General features: G+C 39.2%; 2 protein-coding genes across 4 annotated transcripts in view; one reads left to right on the top strand and one right to left on the bottom strand.

The window, feature by feature from the left end:
- Positions 1-3,307: 3,307 nt before the first annotated feature.
- On the bottom strand, positions 3,308-15,273 carry si:dkey-126h10.1 (vesicular inhibitory amino acid transporter). Its single transcript, XM_067418484.1, has 3 exons — positions 15,022-15,273; positions 7,667-8,383; positions 3,308-3,745 (listed from the first exon to the last, which is right to left on the bottom strand). The coding sequence occupies exons 1-3, from the start codon at positions 15,271-15,273 to the stop codon at positions 3,308-3,310; spliced, it is 1,407 nt and encodes a 468-aa protein (XP_067274585.1).
- Positions 15,274-17,279: 2,006 nt separating this feature from the next.
- Positions 17,280-26,294, top strand: part of lama2 (laminin, alpha 2) — a 259,242-nt gene continuing 250,227 nt past the window's right edge. For all 3 annotated transcript variants that reach the window (XM_067416687.1, XM_067416686.1, XM_067416685.1), the window contains exon 1: positions 17,280-17,430. In XM_067416687.1, the coding sequence (XP_067272788.1) occupies positions 17,364-17,430 (67 nt within the window). In that variant the 5' untranslated portion in view covers positions 17,280-17,363. The remainder of the gene's footprint in view (positions 17,431-26,294) is intronic.

The raw sequence follows: 26,294 nt of genomic DNA, 5'->3' as shown, positions 1-26,294 counted from the left end.
AGATTATTTTTCTCACCCCATTGGCAGATCATTTTCCTGTTTTAAGCAAAAACTCACTTCATTTAGATATTTTTCCCCAGAAAACAAGAAAAATATCTTTTGTCATTTTACTTATCTAGTAAATGCATCTTGATTTAAGAATATTTAAATATTTAAACTGGAAACAAGAAAGAAACACTAAATAAGAAGAGCATTTTTTGCAGCGTAGCCTAGCTTAGCACAAAGACTGGAGGTAAATGGCTCCATCTAGCCTACTGTAAAAACATATGTTGTCATAACTTATTGAACATATAATTTTTTACAGTGTACTAAAACCAAGAGAATTAGGGGCCAAGCATCGATCCAAATGATCCGAAAATAAAAATAAAATTGGTCTCATTAGATTCAGGGCGTCATTTCGAGTCGAATGATATCAGATTTTACCATGTCGGCCATTTTGGGCGTCGGCCATTTTGAATAATGTGCTAAAATGCTGTATTTTACGAATGCATGAACGGATCGTTACGAAACTTGGTATGGGTCATCACCACGATGCCCTGAAGTAGCCTGAAAAGTTTCAAAACAGCGCCACCTAGTGGAGATTTTTTTTCAAACGCTTATAACTTTGGGTGTGGTTGACATATTTTGATGGATTTGTACTTTTTTGTACTCCTGAATCCTTGCTGAGTCCAACGATACCACATTTGTCAGGTTTCGATGTACGGTTTGTGCAGCGTGGTAATTAAGTGCTTATAAGACATTAGCTGATATCTTCGAAACCGCTAGTCCGATCGAGACGAAACCAGCGTCAGAAAATCGGAAGCATAGGTCGATAGAGACATGTTGAAGCCCAAATCTCAAAATATTGATAGTAAGGGGTAGTAAAATCCAATCAAAGTCATGTGTCAGTCATTTTGTATGTGTTTTTTCACATAAATGTCTTTAACTCCAAAACAAAATGAGATATTTCCACCAAAATTGACACACACTTCTATGGGCTCACTCCGAGGACACACAAAAAAATTGGTATGATTGTGCCACTTGGTGGCGCTATAATTACACAAAACATGTAATCGTCTCTTTTTTTGCTGAAAAAATTATCTCCAAATGTCGTTATTTATTTTTGCAGTTGGTCTGCTGCTGGCTTCCTTGTTTGCTTTTCTTGCGCTTGGCCCCGATAATGGCTGCTTGCAGCTATATTTTTAATTGTGATTTTCGTGCCATGTTATTACGCAGCGCCTAAATATATACTTCCATGAGAACCTGCTTGCACAGAGAGCGTGCTGGGGACTATTTTCAGTTAGTGAGAATTGAACCTTAAAATAAAGTGTAACCTAAGTTTTTATTCAGAACTGATCACAGATAAACACTTGATGTTTGACTGTTTGACCTTGATCGTCTTGCAGAAGCGAATCTAATTTCGTTATGATTTCATATTCTCATCAACGCACAGAGAGAGAGAAGAGAGAGAGAGAGAGAGAGAGAAGAGAGAGAGAGAGAGAGAGAGAGAGAGAGAGAGAGAGAGAGAGAGAGAGAGAGAGAGAGAGAGAGAGAAGAGAGAGAGAGAGAGAGAGAGAGAGAGAGAGAAGAGAGAGAGAGAGAGAGAGAGAGAGAGAGAGAGAGAGAGAGAGAGACAAAATGAAGCAGAAGTGAAAAAAATGCTGTTCCAGAAGCTCACAATTTAATAGCCTATTAGTTGCTAGCAGTATGTTTATGATTTGTTTTTTACATAAAGTTAACTGACTGTCAGAAGTTGTTTACTGCGCTCCAGAGACAGCGAGGGGAATAATAAACACACTGTAGAACAGGATCTCGTGTGCTTTTCATGCATGATTGGCCTGGTAAGAGCCTGAGCAATGAACATGGTGAATTACGACAACAACACTCGATGCTAGATAACATTTCACAGTCAGATTTGCGGAAGGAAGCAAAGCAGGCTCATTAACCTCCAGACACAGCTCCGTTTAACTTTATTAACAACCAAACACAGCCTGGTCTCATCGGAAAATTCAGTTGCAAACCACAAAACACGTACCAATATGTACATATCGCGATAGTTTCAAATTGAAATGTCCACTGGGTGGCGCTAAAAGTGTAGCTTTTTTGTGTGATTCTGGCCTGTTTTGTTACGTTGTTTTTTTACCGTACACACACACTAAACCCTAAACCGACCCGATAGTGTTAACAAAAGCAAATGTGACAAAAATAAGATTGTGTCGATGTCATTTTATCTTGTGTTTTAAACTCGTCTTTGAGCTCTTTTATCATCACTCGTTTTTCAGCATCGCAAGGTCAAATCTGTAGCAGCTGAGCTATCGAGCAAACTTAGTATGTCAGAAAAGAGGAACATATGGAGCTGGTTAAGTCACGCAAACTCCACAATGTGTTCGCTTACAAATCACGGACTATGGTAAAAAAAGAAAAGTAACCGATAACAAATGCTTTCTGTGTTACTGCCTCTAGAGTTCATTTCACTTTGAAACTATTGCGATATGGACCTATTGGTATGTATTTTGTGGTTTGCAAAAACGTTACCACAGGTACACTGCAAAAAAAATATTTTTGTCTTGTTTCTACACTGTAAAAAATTATTTAGAAAAAAAGTTACCTGGTTGCCATACATTTTTTGAGATTCGACAACCTTTATTGAAATATTATTAAAAGATGTTGTAAGCATATTGGGTAATTGTGTGTTTTATTTGTGATGACGCAGCCAAATTGTGCTATTTTCATGATTTATCAAATTTTTTATGTGGTTCAGATACAATAATATTTTGAGTTTCTATTTATTAAACAAATTTCCTTCATTGTATCAACTCAAATTTTTCATTTCAATAAACTCAACATTTTAAGGCAGCCAGGTTACTTACTTTATTAAGTTAAACCAATAAAAAACAACCAACATTTTTACAGTGTAGTCTAAATATCAAAAAATTCTTACATTAAGAATCATTTACTAGACAAGTAAAAGTTATTGTCTTGTTTTGGGGAAAAATAACTCAAAATGAAGAGAGTTTTTGCTTAAAATAAGATAAATAATCTGCCAATGGGGTGAGAAAAATAATGTTGTTTAAGATTATTTTGCTTATTTTACTTGCAAATTATTTATCTTATTTTAAGCAAAAATGCTCTTAATTTGGAGTTGTTTTTCACAAAACAAGACAATAATTTTAACTCGTCTAATAAATGTTTCTTAATGTAAGAATCTTTAGATATTTGGACTTAAAACGAGACAAAAAAACGAAGTAAGAAAAGCAGTGTATATTTTGCCAGGTTGACCAAACACCACCAACCAGAGCAAACGTATAACTAGAGGATTATTTTTAATCTATTTGTCCTCAAAGGCTGTTATCAGTCCTTTGATGGAGCATATAACCCCGGAGACGCTGCAGAAACAGCCCAGCAGTAATATGAGTATGTCCACAGCCCTGCGGCTCAGGTCCAGCTCAGGCCACTTCAGCTGCAGGTGGAAAAGAGCAGGGAGAAGAAGTGTCATGGCCGCCCCGGTCACACTGCCCGTAAGGCCCATGAGGAGAGAGAAATGAGGCACAGAAAGAGCCATGATGAGGGTGAGGAGCAGGAGAGAGCCCCGCAGGAGCAGCCTCCATCTTTCTGCCCCATCTGCAGACGTGTCGAGCTTCAGGACGGCGGTCTGCATTATCTCTGCCGCGGCGTAGAAAGGCAAAGGGTACGAGAGGAGAGCCTTCGCCAGCAGACACAGGTTCACCCCCATACGCAAAGCTCTGGGCAGGTTATCTGTTATCACCTACAATTAAAAACATATTGTTACTCGAGTCCTGTACTTAAGTTCACTTTTTGAGTATCTGTACTTTACTGGAGTATTATTTTTTTCTCTGTAAACTTCTGACTTTAACTTCACTCCATCTGAAAGACAAATATCGTCCTCTTTACTCCACTACATTTCTATCAAAGTCCTCGAAGTGGAAAGTCGTTTCTGTCGCAGCTCTGAAAGTCAGAGGATGATTTTTTCCTTCTTTAAAAGGTTTTTTGTTGTTGTTGTTTCAGACAGTCTGTCAATAATCTCTCTTATAGAGTCATACACATTTTCCCAACTTTTTTAAACACTGATCAGTTTATAGCAAAATGGAAGACGGTTCTTAGGCACAGTGTGTGCACCCATAGCCATACTTTGAAAGGATGTTTCAGAAAAAAAAAATTAAGATTAGTTTAGTTGGCATACACTTGGTGCATGTCTTATAAAATATTTAAAATGTAAACGTCTGGGAGAAAGAGAAGAGTAAAGCTGTGAGAATATCAGATGTGTATCAGTGTATTGGATCCGTGCATTCGGCCTTAAAGTGACAGCAGCTTTATAAAGAGCTTTGTAACTTTCCTACAAGTATTTAAATGAGTTTAAGTTAGTCGTCTGCTAGTGTGTCAGATGGAGCGTCACTGACTGGCTTAAACCATGATGGCATAATGTGCATTTATACAACTATAATACAATAATGCGGCGACATAAAAAAGGAAATTTACTTTTGATACTTAAGTACTTTTGAAAACAAATACTTCTGTTCTTTTACTGCAGTAAAAATCTATCTTTACAACTTTCTCTTGTAACGGAGTAATATTTGACCAGCACTGTTACTTTTACTCAAGCAATAGAGTTGTGTACTTTGTCCACCTCTGCCTGTGACGTAATTATTTGTTGAATGTTGTGATGATTTCTCCCCTCCCTATTGTTCTCTTTCTCTATCTCTTGCTGTGTCCCAATTCGCCTACTTATACTACGTCCTAAAAGTATGTACTCTTTTTGTGAAGAAAAAGTATATACTTTTGAGTGTGTAGCAGAAAAGTATGCAAGCTTCGGGACTACTTCGCCATCTTTAACAGACTCTGTCGCTTAGTTACGTGCATCCCGTCACCGTTTATCTGCCCTGCCAATCATCATCAGATTCGTCACAGTTCAAATCCTCCTCATTCAGTTTAATCTCCTGCCGTATCGGAGAGAAATGTAGCCGCTCGTTGATCTGTCGTGTGTGTGTCTTTAATGCAGAGACTCCTCGTGTGTTTGCAGTTTAAATATCATGATGCATTTAAAAGTTAATGACCAAACGTGTCCTTACAAAAGTTCTCAATGCTGCTGCAGGTGAAATATAATATGGACAACACTGAATAAATATATTTTTGTCAGGTTAAATATTAATAGTTGGTCACTCAAACCCCTTTATCTAAACTTCTCTACTTAACCGCCGGACTCGCACATCCGCCATGTTTGTAGTTTTTAACGTTTTTTATCCGCGTTTGTAGTTCTAATCCAATCCCCATACGACCTCGCAGTGGGTTGTGGGTAATATCAGTCGTTAGAGTGCCCACCGATTCATACTTCGATCTTTGGAATACTCTTTTCAACATACTATGATTCAGGACATACTAATTCTATTTTCGAATACTATTTAGGATGGATAGTATGCGAATTGGGACGCAGGCTCTGTGTCATGCAGCACTCCAAACGACCCGCAGCTTAGCTGGAGCGTGGTGGATATGAGCAGCAGTGAGACGAGTCCCTTTTCCACTAAAGCCATGTCCACACTAATACTTTTTCAAATGTATATATTTTTCTCTCCGTTTTGGCCTTCCGTCCACACTGAGACAGCGTTTTAAGTCAATGAAAACGTATTGTTTTGAAAACGCTCTCCAAAGCGGATCAATTTGAAAACGCTGTCTTCGTCTCGTAGTGTGGACTGTGAAAACGGAGGCTTTTTAATACGATGACGCACTTTTAGCCATGTGATGCAGTCATGTGACCAATTCAGCCAAGATGGTGAACGACATTGTACAGCAGCTGTTTTGTATGTTTTCTGTTTTGACAGCCTCGATAAATATTAATGTCAGTTTGTACATACTGTTAAAAAACTCAGGGCCTTTTCTCGACATTGCCGCAAAATTTCAAAGAGTAAACAAGCGAGTAGCGGAAATGACGCAAGTCGAAGCGTCTTGGATTTGCTCATGCGCAGTACGGGGATGTAAGCGTTTTCAGACGTTTCAGTGTAGATGAACATTTTTTGGAGAACGATTGAAAATGATAGTGTGGATGCGGAGCGTTTTTAGATGAAAACTCAGTTTTTAAACCAAGCCTGCAGTCTCCCTCTCATTTACTGAAGCTTTCGCGCCTCCATCGCCCCCCGGTGGCCGGTCCCAGTATAGCCGCCCCTCTGTGTTTTCTAATGGCCGCGAGGCAAACTAAACAATAAAACTACACTTCAAATATTTTTTCCCCAAAGTTAGTTTATGTCATTGAAGGCAGTTATCATCACGATGATTTCATTTCAAGTGTTCGTTTTTAAAATAAGTTTAGTTTTAGTTAGTTATCTGATGCTATAAAAACGGGGTGTGTGACGTCATGATTGACAGCTGAGACCGACGGCTTCTCTGAGTGAAGTTGTCACTGAGGCACTAACGGACCTTTTTCTGTATTTTTGGGAGCAGATTGGAGCTTTAGCTTTAATTTCTACATTTCCATAACTGTTTATTTCACACCAACATAATTAATTGTTCTGCATCTGCGAGAGAGTGGGCGGGCTTTTGATATCGCAGCTGTACTTCCTGCTCTACTTCCTGCGCTCTACTGCGCAACTCCGGTCCCGAAATCTCTACTGCGCAGACTCGGTCCCAAGATGTCCGCGCCGTGCAGGCCGCCTGAAAGCTTCAAATCTGGCAAGCGGAAACGGATGATGTCGAGTCGTCCATATTTTTTTACGGTCTATGTTTTAAACTTATCCGGATTAGTGTAGACGTAGCCTAACCCAGACGCAAAGTGACTTTAGTTGCTATTTAGCAAATTGAGACTTGTGATTTGTGTATTGTGACACTATGGAGTAATTTCAAAGATGTTGCCACTTCGACTCGGTGTGAGATCAGAAGCTGTGTAACCGTGTAGGGAGGTGGGCACCAGTTAATTTGAGTTTACCCACTCCTTCGTTTTCTCCTGTTTATTTTTAGTTAGGGAGAGAGGTAAGAATATTGTCTTTTCTTTAACTTTCTTTTGTTAGGGAATTGAGTTAATACTTAATACCCTTTAGTAGGAGATTGTTTTGTTTGTTATCTTGGCCTTGCCCTCTCCTGACAATTTGGTTATTTAAGTCTGATGTATGTTTCTGTTCTTTATGTTGATATTGGATTTATGTTAACCCCTTTAATAAAACACTGGTTAACTAAATTCTTATTCTAATCTTTTGTTTGAGTGGTAGTGAAGCTTGGGGAACCTTTTTATAAGAAACCTCATTTGTAATAAGAGTGAACAGAGCTGGGATAGTGGACGAGGACGCTCCTCAACGTTTGTTTATTTATTCATTTATTTGTAATTTCTAATAATTCTTTTGTTACTCCCTCCATAAACCCTTAGACGAAGGTTGGGACGTAACAATATACGCAAGTGCATTTAAAGGGATTGTTTACCTGATTATTTATCTTATTTTAAGCAAAAACTCTCTTCATTTTGAGTTATTTTTTCCCAAAACAAGACAATTACTTTTGCTTGTCTAGTAAATACTTCTTGTTTTAAGACATTTTAGATGTTGCGTTTATAAAATGAGTGCCGTTAAAATGAATTAGCCCTATTTTTAGATTCATCTACATGTTTTAAAACATTACATCCATCGGTATGGTGCATGCCGTTGTAAGCTGGTAATAATAAGCGCAACTAGAGTCATGTGGGATCAGTCACCTCTTTGGTTTCCTCTCCCCATGTGAGGAAGGCCATCACGGAGAATGCGGTCTTCAGGACACAGGCCAGAGCGTGAGTCCAGTTCATCATGCGGTCGAAGTCTAACCTGTCTGTCATGCTCTCCTCCAAAGTAGGCAGATAGATCTGGGATGTGTAGCTAAAAATAATCACCCCCACTGCCACCTGGAAGCCATCGAAGTCCACCTTAACTGCACTCAGTCTCCTACTGGCCCACTGCGGCGATTGACGGAGGCAGTAGCCAATCACGATGAAGGTGATGAGGAACTGAGCCAATGAGCAGAAGAGGCTCAGACGCGACACCACTCTCAGGTCATGGATCAGCATACAGGGCACAAGGATGAGAAAGGAAATGGCGGAGCAGATCGTCGGGCTCAGAGGAAGGAAAAACAGGCTGTGGCACATTAGGTTGCTACTGATTACCAAGTATAGGATGCACGTCATCACCAGTTCCACAACCTGGGCGGCGTTCACAAGCTTGCCCCCGATGTAAGGGCAAATGTGTCTGCAGCTGGCTCTAGCGATGTCCTCGTAGGTTTGTCTGACGCGGACTGAGTGTCCATTTTCGTCCTCTTCGTACAGGCAGGACACCAGGATCTTTCCGGTGTAGTTACAGATGAGCGCGGCTAACACCAGTAACAGCAGACCCACGTACCCGCTCTGGAGAAGGGCGTAGGGCAGACCCAGCACAAACATACCCTGAGGAAACAAAGACACACTTCATGTGTTGGTCAACTATACAGCTCAAATGAAACTCCAAAAAAACTAGAGTCTCACACCCTGATAATCTCAAAACAATTCTCAAACTTTGTTCAGATAAGAAAGTCTGCAATTAAAGGGTTAGTTCACCCAAAAATGAATTTGATGTCATTAACTCCTCTCCCTAATGTCGCTCCACACCCGTAAGACCTCCGTTCATCTTCACACACAGTTTAAGATATTTTATATTTAGTCCGAGAGCGTATGCAAGTGTATGCACACTATACTGTCCATGTCCAGAAAGGGAATAAAAACATCATCACAGTAGTCCATATGAGACATCAGTGGGTTAATTAGAGTCTCTTGAAGCATCCGAAATACATTTGGGTCCAAAAATAACAAAAACTACACAAACAATGTCACGTGATTTCAGCAGTTTGACACGCAATCCGAATCATTAAATCAATTCGCTGATTCATAACCGTTTGAATCTTTATTTGAGGATTGAACACAAACCCGGAAGAGAAGCCAATGCTGAATAAAGTCGTAGTTTTTGTTATTTTTGGACCCAAATGTATTTTGGATGCTTCAAGAGACTCTAATTAACCCACTGATGTCTCATATGGACTACTGTGATGATGTTTTTATTCCCTTTCTGGACATGGATACTGGTATTACCGGTGTTGTCACACATCGATTAACTGGTGGGAAAATTTCCTCACTGTCACATCCATCCATCCATCCATCCATCCATCCATCCATCCATCCATCCATCCATCCATCCATCCATCCATCCATCCATCCATCCATCCATCCATCCATCCATCCATCCATCCATCCACCAAACCATCAATCCATCCATCCATCCATCCATCCATCCATCCATCCATCCATCCATCCGCACATCCATCCGCACATCCATCCACTTACCCATCCACCCGTCCATCCACCCGTCCATCCATCCACCCATTCGTCCATCCATCCATCCATCCATCCATCCATCCATCCATCCATCCATCCATCCATCCATCCATCCATCCATCCATCCACCCACCCATCCATCCACTTATCCATCCACCCGTCCGTCCATCCACCCATCTATCCACTTATCCATCCACCCGTCCGTCCATCCACCCATCTATCCACTTATCCATCCAACCATCCAAACAATTAACCACCCAAACACACACCCCCCCACCCATCCACCCGTCCGTCCGTCCATCCATCCACCCATCCCTTCATCTGTCCATCCATTTATCCATCTATCATCCATCTATCATCCATCTATCATCCATCCCTTCATCTGTCCATCCATCCTTCCATCCATCCATCCATCCATCCACCCACTTGTCCTTTCCCAGGGACACTGGAGTCTATGGAGTCACAGACTGAAGGCAGGGAAACACCTTCACAGCTCTGACACACGCAGACTACACATGAGATAAATGAGAGCAAAGTTGATACTCGAATGAACTCCATCTAGCAATGAAAGAGCAACCTCTGAGCACATACAGGGTTAGCGCTGGTGTCAAATGCATATAAAGATGACTAGGAGTGTGTGACAGCTGTGTGAAACACACAGTCACAGGCACACACCAGATGGGAGTAATGAAATCACACCCTCTCACACACCCCTCCACTAATGAAGTCACAGTCATCTCTAAAGAGGCACTAAGTGACAGATATTTTATCTTGACTGTAATTGTTTGTAAATTACTTTGTGTTAGACACAATGAATAAAGATACAACACTGCATTCATTTCCTCTCAGGGTCCTAATGACTGTATCTCTTGTGAACAGACGACAGCTGATCATCCACACACACACGAAGGAGAGAGAAAGAGGAGTCCAGACGCTAGTGAGCTGCCCTCCCAGACAACACTTTCAGGCTTCATAAACACACTTCTGACGGCTGTACCAAATGCTAGCTGTGTTGGCCAAACTCTGCTTGTGTTGCACTGTGAATAAGATGGCAGATGGGGTCAAAAGAAACAACTAAAAAGTATATTTCATTCAATAATTTTTAATAAAATAGTTGTTTTTTAATGCTCATTAGGGAACATCATTAGCTAAGCAGCATATGTTAATGTCAAGCACAAGGGGTCGACAGCACCTGGAGAGAGCTATCCATTAGGATTTATCTCAATGAGTTTTATTTTCCCTAACCAGTTACGGCCAAACTTCACAGCCAATTCGGAATATTTCATTGGTCATGTCTGTAAGCCACAGTGCTGATCCATGCTGACCCCTAACCCTGACCTTAACCTCAGTATAGTGTTGGCAGCACATTCTGATGGATTGAGCATTACTGTTTGTCACGATCAGGCCTGTGATGCTCAAAAGCAGCGTGAGCACAGTTGGTTGTAGAGGCCATTGGTGGAAATGGTTCTACAATCTAATTAGGCCTATAATGCTTTTGGGAAACGCAGCCCAGATATGTCCATGGTTTTTCTGAGCTTTCCTTTAGGGATAAAATCTGGAAAGGGACAAAAACCATGCACAATCCCAGTTAAAATATGAACTTGCATACTTCTCTCATCCAACCAACCATCCATCCATCCATCCATCCATCCATCCATCCATCCATCCATCCATCCATCCATCCATCCATCCATCCATCCATCCATCCATCCATCCATCCATCCATCCATCCATCCAATCAACCATCCAACCAACCAACCAACCAAACAACCAACCAACCAACCAACAAACCAACCCACCAACCAACCAACCAACAAACCAATCATCCAACCAACCAATCATCCAACCAACCAACCAACCAACCAACCAACCAACCAACCAACCAACCAACCAATCAACCAACCAACCAACCAATCATCCAACCAACCAAACCAACCAACCAACCACCCAACCAACCAACCAACCAACCAACCAACCAACCAATCATCCAAACAACCAATCATCCAACCAACCAATCATCCAACCAACCAACCAACCAACCAACCAACCAACCAACCAACCAACCAACCAACCAATCAACCAACCAACCAACCAACCAATCATCCAACCAAACCAACCAACCAACCAACCAACCAAACCAACCAACCAACCAACCAATCATCCAACCAACCAATCATCCACAACTAATCCAACCAACCAACCAACCAACCAACCAACCAACCAACCAACCAACCAATCAACCAACCAACCAACCAATCATCCAACCAACCAACCAACCAAGCAAACCAACCAACCAACCAACCAATCATCCAACAAACCAATCATCCAACCAACCAATCATCCAACCAACCAACCAACCAACCAACCAACCAACCAACCAACCAACCAACCAACCAACCAACCAACCAACCAACCAACCAACCAATCAACCAACCAACCAACCAATCATCCAACCAACCAACCAACCAACCAAACCAACCAACCAACCAACCAACCAACCAACCAACTAATCCAACCAACTAATCCAACAACCAACCAATCATCCATCCATCCAACCAACCAACCAACCAACCAACCAACCAACCAACCAACCAACCAACCAACCAACCAACCAACCAACCAACCAAACAATCATCCAACCAACCAATCATCCAACCAACTAAACCAACCAACCAACCAACCAACTAAACCAACCAACCAATCATCCAACCAACCAACCAACCAACCAACCAACCAACCAACCAACCAACCAACCAACCAACCAACCAACCAACCAACCAACCAATCATCCAACCAGCCAACCAACCAACCAACCAACCAACCAACCAACCAACCAACCCACCCACCCACCCATCCATCCATCCATCCATCCATATAGGTACTCAAATCTGAATTTTTTTTGAGCCAATCACCTATTTCATAACGTCATGTGACAGTCAGCTATCATGAGCGGTGACGTCAAAGACAGCAGGCAAGTGAAAATATAAGTCATGACTTGTGAATATGTAAGTAAATGTGCTCATGGCTTCTAAAATCGGTGGATACATGCTGAGAATGTACTAACCCAGATAGCATCATGGTGTCGGCCCAGGTCCGGCCCACATTTGGTACCTGTGGATTCCATGTGTATCAGATGTGGGCCAGATTTGGGCTGACCCCATGTTGCTGTGTGGGAAGCCTTGACCTCCTGGTCAAACTCTACTAGAGTCAACTGGGAGTAAGATTCACAGAAAGTAAGACAGATGGGTGAAGAGGGAAAGAGAGGCACATTACACTATAAAGTAAAGCAGAAGGATGAATTAAACAAGCTCAAGCAGCAATAACGAGCTGTGTGATCATTAAGAGCTCTAAATATTACCCTTGGCCTCAAATGGGAACGAACAGATGAGGTAATAAGGGTGTCATTCACATAAACAAGGAATTATGCTGCTATAAAGTAAATAAGGCATATTCAAATGCACAAAATCATTCTAAGCATGCAGCATCTGAGGGAAGAAAATTGGCTGATGATCGTTTACTTAACATTTTAATTTAAGAGCATAACAGGCAGACGGCACTTCCCAAACACCCTGGGGGGGGGGGGGGGGGGGGGGGGGCATCAGCTTCATCACTAAACAACATTATTTTAATCTAGTTTACTTTTCATCCTCATGGATTCGTCCACATGTATACCAGATGTGGGTCGGATCTGGGCTGACACTTGGTTGCTGTCTGTGTAATAGCTTCAAAAATAAATTCCTGTTTTAAAAAAGTTTACACACTCTCAGAAAAAAGGTACACTGGGGGCGGTACCCTTAGCTACAAAAGTGAAAAGGTACTAGTATGCACTCTTATGTTCACACTTGTAGTTTGGTTCGTTTGGTCCGGACCAAAAAACATATAGTCCTGGTCCACTTAGTGTTCAAACTGGCATTTTTAACAGCAAACCTAAAGTTAGCGAACCAAAGGCCACTAACCCAGCAATCGCACCAGGGTTTGTTTTAATCGAACCAAACATGACAAGTGTGAACACAGCCTTAAAGTGCTGATCTTTTAAGGTACTAGTATGTGCGATTTAGGGGTGCACAGCAAAAAATGCTTTTCTTACTCAGTATTTTTGTCTTGTTTCTAGTCCAAACATCTAAAAATTCTTAAAACAAGAAGTATTCGCTAGACAAGCAAAATGAATTGTCTTGTTTTGGGAAAAAATAACTCAAAATGAAGAGAGTTTTTGCTTAAAATAAGATAAATAATCTGCCAATGGGGTGAGAAAAATAATCTTAATTCAAACAGAAAACAAGATTATTTTTCTCACCCCATTGGCAGATTATTTATCTTATTTTAAGCAAAAACTCTCTTCATTTTGAGTTATTTTTCCCCAAAACAAGACAATAATTTGTTACCTTTTCCCTTTCGTACCTTAGGGTACCGCCTCAGTGACAGCAGTGTACTTTTTTTTCGGTGCGGTATATATTTAAATATCCCAAATAATTTAGTTTTTGTCTGGTGCAATTAATGTCACATTATCATAAGAAGCAGGTGGTGATCAGACTTTTGATGTTTGTCTGAGTGTTCTGCTGATGATTGATGACCCGTGAGTGTTATGAGCAGTTATATATTGGATGCTGGCAGAAGTCCATTAGATTGTGCTGTTCTGGTGTCTCCTCAGTGTATCCGCACTCCAGCTTCTTTTACTTCCGCAGTGTTTGCATCGTTATCTGATTTACATAATTAATTTTCTGAATCAGCTGCTGAAACAACAGACAGCATGTGAGTGATTCTAATTGCAGGTACATTTGGTGTATTTTTTCCCCAGCTTTTTCAAATGGTTAAATTTTTTATTTTAATAATTTGATACTCACTGTCATGGATTGCAAGATGCCACAGGCCATACAGCCTTTAGTATGAAATAATAAATAATGTATAAATTAATCAGTGTATTTTTTTCATCATATATTGTGTAATCAACTTTTTTTTTTTTTTTTTACTTTTGGTAATATTTCATTTATTTTATTTATAAAAGCTCCATCCATCCATCCATCCATCCATCCATCCATCCATCCATCCATCCATCCATCCATCCATCCATCCATCCATCATTTGAACTGTTTAAAAATAATGTGATTTTTTTCTTAGAACAATGTGTCCATATTTTGCCTTTAAATTTGTGGAATTATCTCGCACAACTAAGTAAGATACAGGAAAGGATGTCACTGATAAGATCTGAAGCACTGAAAGGTGTGTGTGCTCTCGCTGAAAACACATTTTAATCGGAAAAGTCCTTACACCAAGAGTTATTTTGTAAAAGGTCAGAATTGTTACCACAGTATCAAAAGGAAAACAGAGTTTATCACTGATCACACAAAAAGGACGTAACGTGTGTGGCAAGCACTGAATTATTAAAATTTTATGTTTTCAATTAGAATGAAAATAAAATGATCTGCCAATGGGTTGAGAAAAATAATCTTAATTCTGTTTGGGACGGAAACAAGAAACAAGATTTCAATCAGAAATAAGATTATTTTTCTCACCCCATTGGCAGATCATTTTGCCTGTTTTAAGCAGAAACTCACTTCATTTAGATTTTATTCTCAACAAAACAAGAAAAAATATCTTATGTCATTTTACTGATCTAGTAAAAGCATCTTGATTTAAGAATATTTAGATATTTGGACTGGAAACAAGACAAAAAATACTGAGTAAGAAGAGCATTTTTTGCAGTGGGTGTGTGTGCTCACCTGTATTGCATTGGTGACGTTCCAACCCGCCTCCCAAGTTGTGATTTTTGTCCGTGTTCTGGGAACGCCGTCCTCTCGGGATCCGTCCGAGCGGACTGGGATTTCTGGACTTGAAGCCTGAGAGTCTCCAAATGTCTGAGCCAGCTCATCCCTCAGCACCAAACCCCGGTTCTCCTCAGACGCCGCATGGAAGCGCTTCATCCACAGAGCCTCCGCATGGCTCCTCACCCAGGAAAGCTGAAAGTGTGCCATTGCTCAGCCACTCAATGTGGAAAGAGTGCACAAGAGAGCTTGGCTTTCACAGCTTTGCCTCACACAAAGTGTCTCAATCCGGCCAAACTTAACTCACATTCATTAAGGAAGTCGAAAACTGTCCGGCCAGGTGTCAGTCTGAGCACCGCGAGCGCATTTCGGAGATCCGGGCCATCGACCCCGTGACGAGAAACTGGCTTTGTGTCCATTTTTAAATTGGGCAACAGCAACACAAAAAGTGTGGAGGACTGACAGGCCGATGAACTGTAACATTATAATCACCGATGATGTGTGTTTGTCTAAAGATGTCAAAATGAGGACTGTCTGCTTTTGGTGAATATACAGATGAGGCCAAATCTGAGAGTCCAACACTAGAGGGTGCAGAGGAAGTCCAGGAACTCCTGAACTGAGCTCTTATCCACACACACACACACACACACACACACGAGTCTGAACACACAAGCTCATACGGAAGATTTGTGCTGATTTGTTAAGGGTTTGTGAGCTCCCGTCCCAGCATGCATCACAGCATGAATAAATTATGCAGTTACAGGATTTTAGTTTAGCTTTGTTTTGCTGTTTTCTCGTCGCTGTTGTTAAATATTAGTTCATCATTTACTCATTCTTAAAGCGGTATGACTTTCTTTCTTCTGTGGAACAGCAAAGAAGATATTTGGTCAATCTTTACAATGCAATCACAAGCTTCAAAAAGCTGCAATTATCATAAAAATGATCCGTGCCACTTTAGTTCATGTCTTTGCTATTTCTTCTTCTTATTATTTTATTTTTTTTAGAAATGTTCACATTTAATTATTAAAACTAGTTTGCAACGCTAAACAAATCAACAAATGATGGGAAAGGCTGCATAAAATATCAAACAATTTTAACATAATTATTTGGGCCGTGTCAGTACAGTTTAAAGTGCTTCTTATTTGTCTAGTACACTGAAAATTAAAGTATTAAAGCATAATAATAACAAGTCAAGTCAAGTCAACTTTATTTATATAGCGCTTTTACAATGCCGATTGATTAAAGCAGCTTCACAGTGTTAAACAGGATAATATTGCAACTAAATGTGATTTGGCTGTACAGTCGTACTGGAGAAATCAGTGATATTATCAGCTTATTTTAATTTATCATATAGCGACAATGTGGGCAGATCTGTATTATAGTTTATAGAATTAATTAAGACCTAATAAATAGACTTTATTTGAATATTTAGTTGAAAAACTTAGATAGAAATTTAGTGTCCCCAATAACAAAACAAACTAAACAATAATAGCTTTGTCCGTAGGGATCCAAAACTGGGAACAAATGTACATTTAAAATAAATAAATAAATAAAAAGATTTATGAAGATTTACGCACATTTATTTTATATATTATATATTATAAGATTATATATATTATATTATAGATATATTATATTATATATATTTATATTATAAGATTTATACAAAATGCTTTATTAAGCTCCTAATATTAATAATATTTAAAGATCATTCAACTCATTTTTATTAGCATGCTGCAAAAATTGCTTTTCTTACTTAGTATTTTTGTCTTGTTTCTAGTCCAAACATCAAAAAATTCTTACATTAAGTAAAAGTAAAATGTAATTGTCTTGTTTTGGGGAAAAGATAAATAATCTGCCAATGGGGTGAGTAAAATAATCTTGTTTTATTGGTATTTTATTATTAATTGAAATGAAAATATATATATATATATATATATATATATATATATATATATATATATATATATATATATATATATATATATATATATATATATATATATATATATATAAAAAAGGTATCCATCGAATTCAAATGAGTCCCTTAATCCAAAAATAAGAATATGGCGTTGATAATATTTCAATATTTCACCACCTGTGTTGTTTCTGCGGGGAGATGATGATGCTGTGAGAGTTTTTGGGAGAGGAAGCGCAGAGGAATGTGATCTCGGGACGGGACGCCCCCTCCTCAAAGCGCTCGGGATAGGAGGGCTCTTCCAGACGAGTCCCAAAACTTCCCAAAGTCACTCGAGGAGTTCCTGAAGTTCCCGGACGGAATCTGGAGCTCAGATCTGGGCATGAACACACCGAGTTTTCTCGTGCTCGTCGGGCTGCTGTGGCGATGTTGTGGAGCTCAGCAGAGAGGTGAGTGAGCGGATCTACGGACCTCGAGTGTGTGTGTGTGTGTGTGTGTGTGTGTGTGTGGGCGCGCGCGCGCGCGAGCCGCCAGCGGGAGGTGAGATGAGCGCGCATTACGCACTCCCCGAGTTCATGTGGCGATTTAGCTGCTCGATTGATTTTGGTTTTATAGTGAAATGAAGAGAACCAACACAGGCCACTGCCAGAACCCAAACGATGCCATTCGTGTTCGCTGTGCTCATGACTGGCTACTGATTAGATATTGCATCGAATAAACTCTGTTTAATATTTAGTGTAAAGCATTTTGGTTGTTTGTTCATCACCATGGCATTACAGTTCATTTGTATTGGTTTGTGCCTCTTGCTACACTTTCTTTACTTAGTATTGTTGTCTTGTTTCCAGTCCAAATATCAAACAAATTATTGTATTAAGAAGCATTGAAAGCATAAGTTATTGTCTTGTTTTGGGGGGAAAACACTTCATAATTAGGAGAGTTTTTGCTTAAAATAAGATAAATAATCTGCCAATGGGGTGAGAAAAATAATCTTGTTTTCTGTTTGAATTAAGATTATTTTTCTCACCCCATTGGCAGATTATTTATCTTATTTTAAGCAAAAACTCTCTTCATTTTGAGTTATTTTTTCCCAAAACAAGACAATTACTTTTGCTTGTCTAGTAAATACTTCTTGTTTTAAGATTTTTTAGATGTTTGGACTAGAAACAAGACAAAAATACTAAGTAAGAAAAGCATTTTTTTTTTTTTTGCAGTGTATGTAACCCTGTTATGCTGTGACAATGTCATGTTTAAAGTAGATCCTTTTCAGTCTTATGTAGTATTTCATTACATTTTATCTTTTCATAAATTGGCTTAAAAGACCCATTCTGTAACACAAAAATAATGGTGCTATAGCTCTAAAAGTGGTTCTTGGCTCTTAATCACAGGGGAACCACTTTGTCAAATGGTGCTCTGTAGAACCCATAGAGGTGCCATATCGTTTTTGATAGGGCTGTGCAATATATCGAAACTATCGAAATATCGCAACTGTACATATCACAATGGCTCGCAATATGTGAATGATTTTAATAGGCTACTTCTGGGCAGAGAATAGACTGGGCACATTACTGTTACTCGTGTGACTTGCTTGATGTTAAGAAGAGTTATTAAATGCAATAATTTGCTAAAAACAATAACTTGTAGTCTCGCGCTGTCTGACACACACATTGAAACGTGAACAATGTGTGACACAAATGTTGGCTAAAACACGGCTGGTCACTTTCAGAAGTCGTAGCAATGCTTTCCTTTCCCAGAGAGAATGTGAAACGCAAATGGTTTCATTCTCAGTTTTTATTTTTTATATATGTATATATATATATATATATATATATATATATATATATATATATATATATATATATATATATATATATATATATATATTATTGGAATAGATTTTACACACTAATTGCAATATCATATCGCATATCGAATATCGCATTATTTAACATGATATCGCATATAGCTTTTTTCTTCAATATAGCACAGCCCTACTTTCTTCATCAAAAATGGTGTTAAACAGCACCAACAGTGTTTTTTTGGCACGTAACGAACCTTTAAAGGGGCTTAACAGGTTCTGCATACGGTATCAGTGCTCAATATTTGGTGCTATATAGCACTTAAAGTGGTTCCCCTATGATTTTGAGCCACTTTTAGTATACTATATAGCACCATCTTTTAACAGTGTAAAACAAAATTGCAGTGACAACTTTGGCTCACAGTGTATAACTACATGCAACTAACCCTACACCAAAACCTAACCCTATAGGAAGTACATAGCCTGACGTGATCATACTCAATTCTAGTCAGAATATGAGTCTGAAACCGCTCCATTGGGCTGTGATTATGAGGCGTGTTTCAACCGAACTAGAAACGACATCAATTGGACAGACCTACAACCAATCAGAGCAACGAAGGGACGCATAACGTTACTTGTCAAATGTCAACAGAGCTCAACTGCACTGTGTTGCCAAGTCCGCGTTTTCCCCCCCGAGAAGCTATTGTTTAGGGCTAGTAGTTGGCGGATTTTGTTGTAAGAACTTGGCAACCCTGTCTGCACACGCGCTGAAATCAGGCTGGAATACACGATCTTTGGCAGTGTTGTAAAATAATTTAATGAGACACAGAGTACTTACCCAACATGATCATCATTTCTGAGAGAAATAGTGAAGGTGATGCAGATACAAACAAGCTCTCCGTTTAGGATTCAAACAAATATAACCCAAGCCCCTTTGATGACGTGATGATTACGTTACTGTTGATCATCTGTCCGTCATCGGCTAAAGCCCGCCCTGATGATCTCATTGGTCCGAACAGTTTCTGTTCGGGGATAATTACTCCTCTATGGAGCAAGGCCAGACCGAATTGCCCGACCTAAAAAATTGTGGGCGGGGCTAAGTTCGGCTGGCATCCAGGCTAGGAAGTACATGTAGTTATAATTAATTTTAATCCTTAGTACTTACCCAGCAAACACTGACTTCTGAAAGACCTTGGACTCCAACTAATCCACCACCATATTTTGGTTGAAAATGAAAGTCGGGATGAAGTCCAAACCCAACGTTCGTTTGATGTCAAGCTTCAATATTTCACATTTTGTTACATTTTGGTTGAAACACACAGCGCTGCAAGAAGAGTGAAATGCATTAACAGAAGATCATAATTAAGGTGCTCAATGTTTTATTTTGGTTGGGTAGTTAAACAACTTTTTAACAATAGTTATTCTCTGGCTACTGTAACATACACAGACATCAAGAATCAGTTTATTAATCTCAACAATGGTGACATGCCTCATGCTGCAATGCATGCTGGGAGCCACCATAGTATAAAACTCAGGGCTCCCAGCATGCATTGCGGCATGAAGCATGTCACCATTGTTGAGATTCACAGGCTGATTCTTGATATATGTGGGCGTCTAAGTGTCCTTTCCCCACAATATATTTAAAAGTAAAAAAGTTGTTTTATCTGTTGCGTGAACATATTGTTGGTGAACATAATCCATTCATAACCACTTTTGGTTACTAATGAGATCAGTAAATTATTCTTATAACTTTCTGATGCAAAAAAATATATCACCTGATCATCTTTGTTCCTGGCTTTCTTTTGCAATTAATTATGTGTTGTGTGATAAACTATTACACTCTAAAAAATGCTGCACTCAAAACAACCCACGTTGAAAATGGACTAACCCAGCTATTGGGTTGTCTTAAGCAACATTTAACCCAAACGCTGGGTTAAAACAATCCAATTGCGGGGTTACTCCATTTTCAACCCAGCATTTTTTAGAGTGTACAAAGACCACAAACTCCCATAAAAAGCCAAGAGTCAAACCACCCAACTAAAGGAAACACTGATCCCCATAATGGTGATCATTTTCAATAAAACATCAACATCTAAACCTCTGTTAAATCTCAATAAGAACTCCTGTAGACAAATAACAGAAATAAAGTCAGTCTGGTTAGTAAGAAGTGAAGCTGGTAATAAGTAATAACTTTTTATTTTTTTATGTTTTTACTTTTTTGGAGTGTTTATTCCAACCAAAACCCAACATTGAAGCTTGATGTCAAACAAACGTTGCATTTAGACGTCACCCAGACTTTTATTTTCAATCGAAAGTCTACATCCTGTGCCTGCTGTGTAAATAAATAATTACACTGTAACACAGACACCTTAAAATGGGCACAAAGCATGAGATTAGTGACAGTGTATAATATGGTGTGGCGCATTGATATTTCCTATTTATTTCAGGCTGTTTTTAGTTGTTTTTGAATCTTCAACCCTGTTTCATTAAAGCCACAAAATGCCATTAGTAACTTTACAATGATTTCTACGATTTACTCTCATCATTATAATGTGCGATTACAAGACATCTGAGAAACTGAGTGATAGTACCAAAATGTACAGGACACGTCATGTTTTGCTGAATGTGATTTATAGTTCCTTTAAGTGAAAATATTGCTCAGTAAGTTGACGTCTCTAACAGCCTAGCCTCTGTTCTGACACATAAGCGGCGATCTGTGAGTACTCAAAGCTTTCTGCGCTGAAAACCCTTGAAGAAAATCAATTTGTGAGCATCAATGCATGGACCATGCAGTGGCCTTTAATATCACGCCACTTTAAATGCTTTATTGTTTCATTTCTTCAACCTCTGGAATGCCTGAATCTTCCAGAGATGTGTGTGTGTGAATGATATTTGTTTAGTGTTTAACGAAGCAGAGACGATGAACCCAGAAAAGGCCTGCTTGAAGCATCTTTTATCTTTCAGCTCTGTGTGTGTGTGTGTAAGACTAAGTGTGTGTGGCAGCTAAAAGCGGATGTTGGGAGTATTTTTAGCAAAGGTAGTGCAGGAACAGAGGACGCTAAACTCAAGTATTCTCTGGGGGGTATTCCAGAAAGCACGGTTAACTTACTCTGAACTGATTAACCTACACTTTGCTTACTCGAGGTATGCTGGTTCCAAAAATGAGTCCTGGAGTAAGTTCAGACAACTCAGAGTATGTTCCCGCTTAACACACAAGACATTCTCAACAGATCGACGAATCGACGAGCCACTACTGAAACAAACACTTTTTTTTTTATTTGTGCATCCTTGTTTCCTTTCCTCGCGCCTTAGCTCTGGCCCTTCAGGACGCGAGGGAAAGGCGCGAGGGAAAGGCGCGAGGACGGAGGAATTGAATCAAGTGAATTGATAAATCCTCGCTCCCTTTAACGTCACTTCAAAGCGGCGTCAGTTAATGATGACACCGCTGGATTTAGTCGGGATTCTTGAACATTAGAGATAACTATTTATATTGCCTCCACAAAATAGCACATTTGTCCATATTTTAATCAATATTACCAGTTATTATGAACAACGAATTCCAGTTAACTGCTTTTTCGTTGTAGGCCTATAATATTAGTTTCTATTTGTTTCTTTCATTTTCTTGTGCTTTGATATGCAACTGTCAGGTGTTGTTATTTGACAAACATTTGTGTCTTGTACATGTAAACGTAATAATGATTAATAAACTGTGGCACGATGTGAAGGGGGAGGAGAATGAATGCTCGTGTCGCGTTTAGTCGATAAAACACTTCCGTAAAGGAGACTTCAGTGTATCCTCGCTCATGACTCCTCAGGAAGCTCCTCACTCCTCCATCCTCTCCTCCTCGCGGTGCGATTAGAGAATTGAGATCTCCTACAAGATGGCTGAGCTCCATCGTTTCCGGGTCATTTGATGTAGGAAGGAGGAGCGAGGAAACGAGGAGGGATATTGAGAAGCACCCCAAGGCTACATCCGAAAACCTAGGCATTGACTCGTTGCCTCGCTGCCTTATCAGGCAATTTGGGAGTCGCCTCGTAGGGCAGCGTGCATTCTGGGAGTTGTTGTCTTTGATCCCCATGAGACAAAATACATTTTCTGTCTTTTCTTGTAGTCTAGAAGGCACCAAATTCAAAAATAACTTCACAATCATACTACATTAATGACCCAGTTTAAATACAAAGCTTAATGCTAAATCACTGAAGTAACCCTTTAAGTGGATTGAACACAATCAAATTAAGTTGGGACAAAATGTATAGCTATTGTGTTGCTTTAGCTCATTTTAATTAGGCAATTTGAACAAGCAGTAAAAAGAAATGTTTTCCAGTGTATCCCAAACAGAAACAAGATTATTCTCCTCACCCCATTGGTAGATAATTTGGCTTGTTTTGAGCAAAAACTCATTTCATTTAGATTTTCAAGTAAATTCTTTCAAGAAAAAATATAATGTAATTTTACTCATCAAATAAAAGCATCTTGATTTAAGATTTTTTTAGATATTTGGACTGGAAATAAGAAAAAAATACTAAGAAGAGCATGTATTATTGGTGCAGTGTCACATGATCTTTCAGAAATTATTCTAATATGATGATTTGATGTTCAATATGAATTTATGATGATTGAAAACAGTTCAGGCTATTGTGGAAACTGATTTTTCAGTATTTTTTTTTGATGAATAGAAAGGTCCAAATAATATAAATATACATATTTTGTAACATTGCTAATGTCTACTGAAGAATTGAATGTGTCCTTGCTGAATAAAACTACTCATTTCTTACTGACCCCAAATATTCTGAACGATAATGTTGATGGATGGAGCGCTCGAGAGAGAGAAAAGCATCTTTGTGGCTATTATGCACGTTCAGGCTTTGTCTCTGTAATACCTCTGTCAGAAAAAAGAGAAAGATTTCAGAATGCTCCAGGAGGAAAATCAATAGGTAATTCCACAACGCCGCCAATGAATAGCCCAGACCGATCAGGTCTGACTTTATCCTGGTCACCGCTGATGAACAGATGCAAAAAGTACGCTCTGATGGATTGTTTTCAATGTTTTACCGATTGATTGCCTGACGCTGATTTGCTTGCACGCAACACGAATGGCCTCTGGGCTTATTTATGTTTGAGCAGAGAATGGTTTGCGTATAATGACAGAGAGAGATTAATTCGGTTTGATATTTTCCACACTCTTCTGTTGGAGGAGGCATGCGGCTGATGGGGTTGAGGTGTGATGAGCCATATTTTACACACGCTAGAAATGTAGAGTTTCATTTGTTCTCTGAAGCACCCTATCCTCTCAGAAACACTTTGCACAAATTGTGCCTTTAGGGGTACAACAGCCACTGTCACTGGTAGAAGTCAAATGTACCCTTAACCCTATAAAGACTAATAGTTAAAAAAAGTCTGATGTTTGGAACCATTTATTGACCCTTCAGAGACCATCTAAGAAAAGTTTGCATGTTTTATGTTGAGAATCATATCATGTTTTATGACTACACTGCAAAAAAAGCTCTTCTTACTCAGTATTTTTGTCTTGTTTCTAGTCCAAACATCTAAAAATTCTTACATTAAGAAACATTTACTAGAGAAGCAAAAGTAATTGTCTTGTTTTAGGAAAAAATAACTCAAAATGAAGAGTTTTTGATAAAATAAGATAAATAATCTGCCAATGGGTTAAGCAAAATAATGTTGTTTGAAGATTATTTATCTTATTTTAGAATTTTGAGTTAATTTTTCCCAAAACAAGAAAATAATATTTACTTTTCTAGTAAATGTTTATTAATGTAAGAATTTTTAGATATTTAGACTAGAAACAAGACAAAAATACAAGACAAGTAAACTTGCTTCAGTCCAGCTGAAAAATTACTAACAATATCAAAGTTATTCTTGTGTTTGCTTGTTAAAATCTGATAGCAGTAAGACACGAGCTGAAGGAGACGCTTGGACAATTATACCAGAAGACTTTTACTTGATAAAAGAGACTAAACTATCAATCAGAGACAGAAGAACTGCAGGAGATCATGTCCTGATCATGAGGATCATTTAGAGGCTGTAGAAATGCGTGCATCAAATATGATACCATGGGATTTATAGGGTTAAGCTACTATTATGAAGCGTTTAGAGGTAAATAAAGTGTCTTTTTCAGGGTTTAGCTCATGTTGTACCACCAAAGGTACACTTTTATCACAGTATGCAATATGTAATGAATCTACTCTTCTCAAGAACCATTTTACTGGATGTGTCATTTCGGCCCCATTTACACTGCATGGATAAAGTGACCCAATTCCGATGTTTCCCTCTCATGTGGCACAGATCGGATATGACATGTGAACGTGTAAGCAGGAAAAAAAATTCATGAATTTCTATATCCTCAGATCGGATTTACTCATGGCCTCACTCATTTGTGGCAATAAATCAAAAATAAATATGATTCGGACAAGGCCATTCCAATCGGAAATTCCCCAGTAAATGCGAGTCGTAGGCCATTAAAAAAGGGGAAAAGGCGAATGACGTCAACTGGACACAAACTGCGGTCACATGACACTAATGGTGCGATGAAAGACAAAGGCAATGTTTTGCTGACCTTTAAAGATGTTTATGGAAAGCAAAACACTGAATAATCATTGCGTCCATTGCATCGCACCATTTTACTTCCTTTTCCGGTTAAGAACGTCTTGGGCTGTTTCGCCAGTGTACAGTGTAAATGCAAATATCGGATACGGGTCGCTTTTAAAAGATGATGTAAGCCGGTCGTCAAAAAAATTGGATTAAGTGACCAAACCTGGGAATTGTGCATCAAATCCTGCCGTGTAAATGCAGCCTATAAGATTGTTCAGATGCAGATTTGGTTCCTGTGTTCTTTAAAACATATCAGGAAAATCTGATGTTTTCCATGTTTAAGTGTTGTAATCGGGTCCCCGTTGCATCTGCCGACCCAGAAAATGTGAAAAAGGACAACCCAGAAACTTTATTTGATAATGCCGGGTGCACACTGTGCGATTTTGCCCACGATTTGGCCCTCTAAGACAAATTTAGCAAATCCTAAAAGATTCCTCTGATCTCGGCTAAAATCTGACGTCTTTGGTCGTTAGTTTGACATGTTCACCGGCAGCCGATTAATGAGCGCTGCGATCAAATTTTCCCTCAGACGAAATTCTGGAGTGTCAGAAGATTTGCCGCACAATCCTGCAGTGTGACTTCTCCTACAAAGAATTTCTCGGTTTCAAGACAAACTATGACCAAAATGAGAGCTACAGATTTCTTTGTAGCCAGCATTTCAGTCCTGCGTGTAATGCAGCTCACTGTCACCGAACACTCCATTGACTGATGATATAAAACTCCTGATGAGTTTTCTTGTGTGCGTCCGTCTTTAGTGCGCTTTGACTATCGTACAGTCTGATATTAATGACAACTGAGATCTTACAGTGTGACATGGCTAACATCAGGGATGATGTTCGTACAGTCTGACAAGCAACATTCACAAAAGATTTTGAAAAATCGCACAGTGTGCAGGACCCATAAGC

Source organism: Pseudorasbora parva, chromosome 15 (genome assembly GCF_024679245.1).
Source record: "Pseudorasbora parva isolate DD20220531a chromosome 15, ASM2467924v1, whole genome shotgun sequence".
NCBI lineage: Eukaryota > Metazoa > Chordata > Actinopteri > Cypriniformes > Gobionidae > Pseudorasbora > Pseudorasbora parva.
This window is presented reverse-complemented; position numbering and strand designations above follow the sequence as displayed.

Coding starts and splice junctions, on each gene's coding strand:
- si:dkey-126h10.1 (XM_067418484.1), bottom strand. CDS start 15,273: ATGGCACACTTTCAGCTTTCCTGGGTGAGGAGCCATGCGGAGGCTCTG. Junction 8,384..15,021: donor ACGTCACCAATGCAATACAG/GTGAGCACACAC, acceptor TTGTTTCCTCAG/GGTATGTTTGTGCTGGGTCT. Junction 3,746..7,666: donor GGGGAGAGGAAACCAAAGAG/GTGACTGATCCC, acceptor TTTTAATTGTAG/GTGATAACAGATAACCTGCC.